At 44.3% G+C, this 9,509-nt stretch overlaps 1 protein-coding gene across 1 annotated transcript; it reads right to left on the bottom strand.

The window, feature by feature from the left end:
* Positions 1–495: 495 nt before the first annotated feature.
* Positions 496–5,768, bottom strand: LOC135515088 (transmembrane protein 53-like). The gene is made up of 3 exons (XM_064938921.1): positions 5,467–5,768; positions 1,983–2,737; positions 496–1,280 (listed from the first exon to the last, which is right to left on the bottom strand). Exons 2-3 carry the CDS (start codon positions 2,713–2,715, stop codon positions 919–921), a joined length of 1,095 nt encoding a protein of 364 aa, XP_064794993.1. The 5' UTR covers positions 2,716–2,737; positions 5,467–5,768; the 3' UTR covers positions 496–918.
* Positions 5,769–9,509: the final 3,741 nt, after the last annotated feature.

Here is a 9,509-nt window from a genome sequence, read left to right as displayed (position 1 = left end):
AGACTTCTCAGTAGCCTCTCTCTTTTTCTCCACCTCTCATATTATCTCTTCCCTATCTCCTGTGTTTCTTTTCTATTTCCTTCCTTTCTTCAAACCCTCCCACTCCTTTCTGTATTCCTCCTCTTCAGTTCTTTCTCATCTTCAAATGTTTCCTCTCCCTCTCTCTTCCTCTCTCCCACTGTACTCTCTGTCACCATTGAGAATGAATATATATTCATGTAAAAACAATTACAATCAAATACTAAATAATTCATTCTTGCAAATCAACGTGTAGTGAGTTGTGTCTGTCATGTGTTTCACCTTAAAGATAGTGACTGTGGCCTTATCTGGTGCATATGGACTGTGTCATGGACAATATTGAGTAAGCTCAATATCAAAAAACGTCATTTGATCACTCCTGTTGCTGAGAATTTTCCAGTACCGCAGGAAATGAAGATGAGTTTCATGATTTACATACATTCACAGAAAATTCACTGAAAACCCACACGAACACAATTATATTAACAGTACTGCACTTTTAATGTTGCCAACTTTTAATAGCCTGAACACTGATCAAGAAACATTATGGACTAAACATTCATTATTTTGCTACGACAATGCAGGTCAAATTAAGATCCTATATCTGTACAAATAGATAATACGTAGCACAGTCAAAACACATGCTAGGAGTTAGGTTCGGATATGTTGTTATTATAGCAACAGGGAAGTAAAACTAGTGTGTTGAGGGTTTGATTCCCTCGTGACCCATATGCTGAGTATGTGTCAAACAAGTTTCTATGGATAAAAGTTTACATGCTACATGACTACACTGTGTTATAATTTTGTTATAACATCTGTTATAACATTTGCTTTGGCACATGAGTATGTAGGCTTTATTGAATGATGAAGCCCCTCCACTGTGATTAGCACATGAGCCATTTACAGCTTAGCCCTGAGGGGGGCGATGTTGAGCGAGTGAAAAAAATTCCCCAGTGTGGAGAGATACTCCTCTGGGTGACAGCGTAGATGAGCAGCGTGCACAGACTCCTTCCACTTCCTGGTTTCCACAACAATACCCTGCTTCCTCCAGAAGTCGAGGATCGCCTCCATGGCGACGGGGTCGCACAGCGCATCGTTCTCGCAGAAGAAGAAGAGCGCCGGGGCGGTGACGGGGCTGTTGTAGAAGACCTGGATTGACTTGTCGTAGTAGTACACCGTCTGGGACTTGAAGAGCCAGAAGTAGAGCAGAGCAGTGTATCGCACCAGGGGCTCGATACGAGGGAACAGGGTCAGACCCAGGCCTGAGGCACACACAGACACACACACAGATTATTTTCAAGGTTAATTACATTTCAAATTATTTTCTCTGTCACACATCCACACACAAACTAACCCATACACACATCCACACACAAACTAACCCATACACACATCCACACACAAACTAACCCATACACACATCCACACACAAACTAACCCATACACACATCCACACACAAACTAACCCATACACACATCCACACACAAACTAACCCACACACACATCCACACACACATCCACACACAAACTAACCCATACACACATCCACACACACAAACTAACCCATACACACATAAACTAACCCATACACACATCCATACATAAACTAACCCATACACACATCCACACATAAACTAACCCATACACACATCCACACATAAACTAACCCATACACACATCCACACACAAACTAACCCATACACACATCCACACACAAACTAACCCATACACACACAAACTAACCCATACACACACAAACTAACCCATACACACACAAACTAACCCATACACACACAAACTAACCCATACACACACAAACTAACCCATCCACACACAAACTAACCCATACACACACAAACTAAACCATACACACATCCACACCGTCTCAGTAGCAGATCCCTCTCCTCTCTCAGATTAATAATCCAAACTGACAATCCTACCTCCTTTCCTTCCCCTCTCTCACCTTTAGCCATATGCTCCAGCGACCCGACCACCATGCTGTCATAGACATGTCCTACGACCCGTTGGGCCAGGCCTGGGTACTTGTGTGGCTCCCTGACCATCTGGCTGAGCAGCTGGGTGAAGGTGTACCCACCGATGGAGAAGGCGTGGACCAGAAGGGGGCGACCTTTGAAACGCGGGTCTCCCAGGACCTCCAGGACCTCAGCCCCATACTCCAGCCCCCAGCGAGGCCACAGGAAGTGCCACACAGTGCTCTCCACAGATAGGATGTCCAGGCCGCGCTCCAGGTAGAGGTCCCGGTACTTTGCCATGGCCCCCGGTCGGGCGCCCAGCCACGGGAAAAGCAGGAGGAGGGGACGGGGGGAGGAGGTGGGCGAGGATGTAGAGAGGGTTGGTACATCCGAAAATGAAGGGGTGAGAACTGAGGAAACGTTGTGGTGAGAGGGCATGTCTGGGAGCAAGGGGGTGGAGAGGGAGGGTGAGGGTGAGGGTGAGGGAGTGTCTGGATGGGAGGAGGTGGGGGAGAGGGAGGGTGAGGGAGTGTCTGGATGGGAGGAGGTGGGGGAGAGGGAGGGTGAGGGAAAAGGAGCGTCTAGATGGGAGGAGTTGGGGGAGATGGTGGGAAGAGAGAGGAATGGGTTATCACCCCCTGGTGTCCGGCTAGTGTAGTAGTAGGTGATGCTTCTGGTGACCCTCTGGGCTATGAACCGCCACTCTCCCACTATCACAGACATGTCTGGCCCAGAGTGGGAATTACTGTGGAAAGGAAAAGGGGAAAGAATTAGAGCAGGAGTAGAAGTTAAGTTACAGAGGGAGAAAACTGCCTGAGTGTCAGTCTGTGCATCATGCCAACTCTTTGTCACTCATTGTCATGTTTGGCTTGATGATGACAGGTGTTGGTAAGACTACAAACAGATCTGGGACCAGGCCAGGAAATATGAGCAAAACAAAAAAAAATGAAATTCACTTGAGGCATAACCAATATACCTCAACTGAAATGAATGTATACCCTACATACACAGTCATGTGCACACAGACATACATGCAAGGTTGTGGGATCCAGCTTATGGGGATCAGGTTTGACTCAGTTGGTTAGAGGGTGTAGATAGTAGCCTACAGATACAGACTCAGTTGGTTAGAGGGTGTAGATAGTAGCCTACAGATACAGACTCAGTTGGTTAGAGGGTGTAGATAGTAGCCTACAGATACAGACTCAGTTGGTTAGAGGGTGTAGATAGTAGCCTACAGATACAGACTCAGTTGGTTAGAGGGTGTAGATAGTAGCCTACAGATACAGACTCAGTTGGTTAGAGGGTGTAGATAGTAGTCTACAGATACAGACTCAGTTGGTTAGAGGGTGTAGATAGTAGCCTACAGATACAGACTCAGTTGGTTAGAGGGTGTAGATAGTAGCCTACAGATACAGACTCAGTTGGTTAGAGGGTGTAGATAGTAGCCTACAGATACAGACTCAGTTGGTTAGAGGGTGTAGATAGTAGCCTACAGATACAGACTCAGTTGGTTAGAGGGTGTAGATAGTAGCCTACAGATACAGACTCAGTTGGTTAGAGGGTGTAGATAGTAGCCTACAGATACAGACTCAGTTGGTTAGAGGGTGTAGATAGTAGCCTACAGATACAGACTCAGTTGGTTAGAGGGTGTAGATAGTAGCCTACAGATACAGACTCAGTTGGTTAGAGGGTGTAGATAGTAGCCTACAGATGCAGACTCAGTTGGTTAGAGGGTGTAGATAGTAGTCTACAGATACAGACTCAGTTGGTTAGAGGGTGTAGATAGTAGTCTACAGATACAGACTCAGTTGGTTAGAGGGTGTAGATAGTAGTCTACAGATACAGACTCAGTTGGTTAGAGGGTGTAGATAGTAGTCTACAGATACAGACTCAGTTGGTTAGAGGGTGTAGATAGTAGCCTACAGATACAGACTCAGTTGGTTAGAGGGTGTAGATAGTAGTCTACAGATACAGACTCAGTTGGTTAGAGGGTGTAGATAGTAGCCTACAGATACAGACTCAGTTGGTTAGAGGGTGTAGATAGTAGCCTACAGATACAGACTCAGTTGGTTAGAGGGTGTAGATAGTAGTCTACAGATACAGACTCAGTTGGTTAGAGGGTGTAGATAGTAGCCTACAGATACAGACTCAGTTGGTTAGAGGGTGTAGATAGTAGCCTACAGATACAGACTCAGTTGGTTAGAGGGTGTAGATAGTAGCCTACAGATACAGACTCAGTTGGTTAGTGGGTGTAGATAGTAGCCTACAGATACAGACTCAGTTGGTTAGAGGGTGTAGATAGTAGCCTACAGATACAGACTCAGTTGGTTAGAGGGTGTAGATAGTAGCCTACAGATACAGACTCAGTTGGTTAGAGGGTGTAGATAGTAGCCTACAGATACAGACTCAGTTGGTTAGAGGGTGTAGATAGTAGCCTACAGATACAGACTCAGTTGGTTAGAGGGTGTAGATAGTAGCCTACAGATACAGACTCAGTTGGTTAGAGGGTGTAGATAGTAGCCTACAGATACAGACTCAGTTGGTTAGAGGGTGTAGATAGTAGCCTACAGATACAGACTCAGTTGGTTAGAGGGTGTAGATAGTAGCCTACAGATACAGACTCAGTTGGTTAGAGGGTGTAGATAGTAGCCTACAGATACAGACTCAGTTGGTTAGAGGGTGTAGATAGTAGCCTACAGATACAGACTCAGTTGGTTAGAGGGTGTAGATAGTAGTCTACAGATACAGACTCAGTTGGTTAGAGGGTGTAGATAGTAGTCTACAGATACAGACTCAGTTGGTTGTGCAGCTGCTTTCCCCCTTTTCTTGTAATAATTGCTCAACCAGTCTGTGACTGCGGTTGTGGGGAACCTTTTTCTTAAACACATGCCCCCCAAAAGGTCTGTGCACAGCCCTGCTTTGGACCATATTAGACTTCAAAAAAGCAAACATACATATATATACACATATATATACACATATATATACACATATATATACACACATATACACATATATATACACATATATATACTTTGGACCATATACATATACATACATATATATATATACATACATATATATATACATACATACATACATATATACATACATACATATATATATACATATATATATACATATATATATATTGTGAAGGGAAGCTCCAGTTGTAAATATGCAGCTCCAGTTCAATTTCTTGTATTCAGAGTCTTTCTTATTATATAAATAAGTAATAAGAGCTAAGACACTACAGTTCACATAAACGTTTTAAGCTTAGGACAGTTCAACAACACAACCAAGGGTGCAGCCTGTCCATGTGGTGATATGTGTCAGTCTTACAGCAGTCTTAAATAAAGGTTCAATAAAAGCACAGATACAGGTCCATTTTGTTAATATGCTCTACTATGCTCTACTACTTCATGCCAAATAACTAAATGGTTAAATAGTTCAGCATCTGTCATTTCTACATACCCAGTTTCATGCAACTTCTTCAAACAAAGCCAACGTCACACAGCAGGCAGCGTTCATAGAGTTCTGCAACTGTACCCCTTGAAGAATTTGAGAATCCTCATAGCAGTTTAAATCTGCCCACCCTCCACGGTCTTCTTTCTGTGAATTAACCTCTTTAATAGATTCGAGCATTCATGAACCGTCCGTTATAAACGAACTCGATAGGGTTGGAAATAACCACAACTTTCAAGATCCTACGTTTATTCGATTCTGCGCCGCTCCAGTCCTCTTCCGTGTCCTGTTTTTGCTCGTGCCCTTCGTTTCACCTAGTGGGCGTGCAAAAACAAACTCAACTGCATATTCACATACGCTTTTCCATTTGCCGTTAAATGTCACGAGAGCCCAGGTCCGTTGTCACGGTCCACAAACAGAAATCATATTATCGGACCAGTCTTTCCGTTGCATTTTAGGACTGTTTGAACTGTCATTATTACATTGTAAATAAGTGTAAATGCATAACCAATTTATCATAGTTTCACAAATGGCATCGGGCGCGCGCCGCTCTAGCATGTTCTGACTTCATACATTGTGATTAACTATTGAACAAAGGAAAAGACAGAGTTGTTCCTTGGCTGTTCGACAGAGGCACATATTTCAAAAGAACATCCTCTTCCTGACAAGAATGTCGGTGTCTATCCTAGTATGAGGGGTCATACTGGGAAAGTAGGCCTAGGTCATTTGTCAAAAGTATCTAATGACAGGACAGTATGCACACACCGCAGTACATAAGGTTGTTGCTGTGTGTTATTCTATTGGTCATGATTAGGTTATTTTATTTACCGGTCAAGGTTAATTACATTTAAAATTATTTTCTCTGTCACACACCCAAACATAAACTAACCCATCCACACATAAACTAACCCATACACACATAAACTAACCCATACACACATCCACACACAAACTAACACATCCACACATAAACTAACCCATACACACATCCACACATAAACTAACCCATACACACATCCACACACAAACTAACCCATACACACATCCACACACAAACTAACCCATACACACATCCACACATAAACTAACCCATACACACATCCACACACAAACTAACCCATACACACATCCACACATAAACTAACCCATACACACATCCACACACAAACTAACCCATACACACATCCACACACAAACTAACCCATACACACATCCACACACAAACTAACCCATACACACATCCACACACAAACTAACCCATACACACATCCACACACAAACTAACCCATACACACATCCACACACAAACTAATCCACACACAAACTAACCCATACACACATCCACACACAAACTAACCCATACACACATCCACACACAAACTAACCCATACACACATCCACACACAAACTAACCCATACACACATCCACACAAAACTAACCCATACACACATCCACACATAAACTAACCCACATCCACACATAAACTAACCCATACACACATCCACACACAAACTAACCCATACACACATCCAAAACTAACCCATACACACATCCACACATAAACTAACCCATACACACATCCACACACAAACTAACCCATACACACATCCACACATAAACTAACCCATACACACATCCACACATAAACTAACCCATACACACATCCACACACAAACTAACCCATACACACATCCATAACCCATACACACATCCAACACAAACTAACCCATACACACATCCACACATAAACTAACCCATACACACATCCACACACAAACTAACCACACACATCCAACACAAACTAACCCATACACACATCCACACAAAACTAACCCATACACACATCCACACACAAACTAACCCACACACATCCACACACAAACTAACCATACACATCCACACACAAACTAATCCACACACAAACTAACCCATACACACATCCACACACAAACTAACCCATACACACATCCACACACAAACTAACCCATACACACATCCACACACAAACTAACCCATACACACATCCACACACAAACTAACCCATCACACATCCACACATAAACTAACCCATACACACATCCACACATAAACTAACCCATACACACATCCACACACAAACTAACCCATACACACATCCACACATAAACTAACCCATACACACATCCACACACAAACTAACCCATACACACATCCACACATAAACTAACCCATACACACATCCACACATAAACCCCACACACATCCACACACAAACTAACCCATACACACATCCACACACAAAACTAACCCATACACACATCCACACATAAACTAACCCATACACACATCCACACACAAACTAACCCATACACACATCCACACATAAACTAACCCATACACACATCCACACATAAACTAACCCATACACACATCCACACACAAACTAACCCATACACACATCCACACACAAACTAACCCATACACACATCCACACACAAACTAACCCATACACACATCCACACCGTCTCAGTAGCAGATCCCTCTCCTCTCTCAGATTAATAATCCAAACTGACAATCCTACCTCCTTTCCTTCCCCTCTCTCACCTTTAGCCATATGCCCCAGCGACCCGACCACCATGCTGTCATAGACATGTCCTACGACCCGTTGGGCCAGGCCTGGGTACTTGTGTGGCTCCCTGACCATCTGGCTGAGCAGCTGGGTGAAGGTGTACCCACCGATGGAGAAGGCGTGGACCAGAAGGGGGCGACCTTTGAAACGCGGGTCTCCCAGGACCTCCAGGACCTCAGCCCCATACTCCAGCCCCCAGCGAGGCCACAGGAAGTGCCACACTGTGCTCTCCACAGATAGGATGTCCAGGCCGCGTTCCAGGTAGAGGTCCCGGTACTTCGCCATGGCCCCCGGTCGGGCGCCCAGCGACGGGAAAAACAGGAGGATGGGACAGGGGGAGGATGGCGAAGATCGAGAGAGGATTGGTACATCCAAAAATGAAGGGGTGAGAGTTGAGGAAACATTTTGTTGAGAGGGGAAGCCTGGGAGCAAGGGGTTGTAGACTGACTACGAGGTTGAGGGAAGAGGAGAGTCTAGATGGGAGTATAAGGAGGAGGTGGTGGAGATGGTGAGAGCGGGAGGGGGTATCGCCCCCTGGTCTCCGGCTGGTGTAGTAGTAGATGATGCTCTGGGCTATAAACCGCCCCGCTTCCACTATCACAGACATGGTTGTCCCAGAGTGGGAGTCACTGGGGGAAGGAACAGAGGAAAGAATTAGAGCAGGAGTAGAAGTTTAGTTACAGAGGGAGAAAACGGCCTTCGTGCCTGTTTGTGTCATCATGCCAACTCTTTGTCACTCATTGTTAGTTTTGTCTTGAAGAGGACAGGTGTTGCCAAGACCACCACAGTCCACAGACATACCTTCTATTTTTATGCTCGTGCGCTTCAATTCATGCAGTGGGCAACAACCAACTCGGTGTCTCGGTCCACAAACAGAACTCATGTTATCGGACCTGTCTTTCCGTTGCATTTTAGGACTGTTTATTTACATTGTAAATAATTGTACATCGATAACCTATTGATCATAGTTTCACAAATGGCATCGGGCTCATGCCACTCTTATACGAAAAGGCATGTTTGTTCGCTTGGCTGTTCGTCAGAGGCAAATATTTAAAATAACAGCCTCTTCCTGCCAAGTATGACGGTTTCCTGCCAAGTATGACAGCAGATCTGTGCTTCAGGGTTTCATACTGGAAAAGTAGGCCTCTGTCATATGTCCCCCAATTTGACCTTCCGTCGTCAAAAGTATCTAATAACACAACAGTATGCACACACCACAGTACATGAGGCTGCTCCTGTGTGTAATTCTATTGGTCATGATGAAGGATTGTTAGCAGACATGGAGAAAATAACTTGTTCTGTTGTAGATGCATACCAAAGCAATTCCCCTGTGCTGCCACATGGTGGTGCCAGACACTAAGTACATTAATTTGTCAATTGTCGTCAAAGTGGAAGTTTAGGCCTAGTTTAAATATAGAAAGGATTTCTCCTTTCCGTAAATCC

The sequence above is a fragment of the Oncorhynchus masou genome, chromosome 26 (assembly GCF_036934945.1).
Source record: "Oncorhynchus masou masou isolate Uvic2021 chromosome 26, UVic_Omas_1.1, whole genome shotgun sequence".
Lineage (NCBI taxonomy): Eukaryota > Metazoa > Chordata > Actinopteri > Salmoniformes > Salmonidae > Oncorhynchus > Oncorhynchus masou.
This window is presented reverse-complemented; position numbering and strand designations above follow the sequence as displayed.

Bases quoted from the DNA above. Each gene is read 5' to 3' on its own strand.
- LOC135515088 (XM_064938921.1), bottom strand. From the start codon at position 2,715: ATGTCTGTGATAGTGGGAGAGTGGCGGTTCATAGCCCAGAGGGTCACC. The intron at 1,281-1,982 runs GTGAGAGAGGGG...TGTGTGCCTCAG, and splicing joins GCTGGAGCATATGGCTAAAG to GCCTGGGTCTGACCCTGTTC.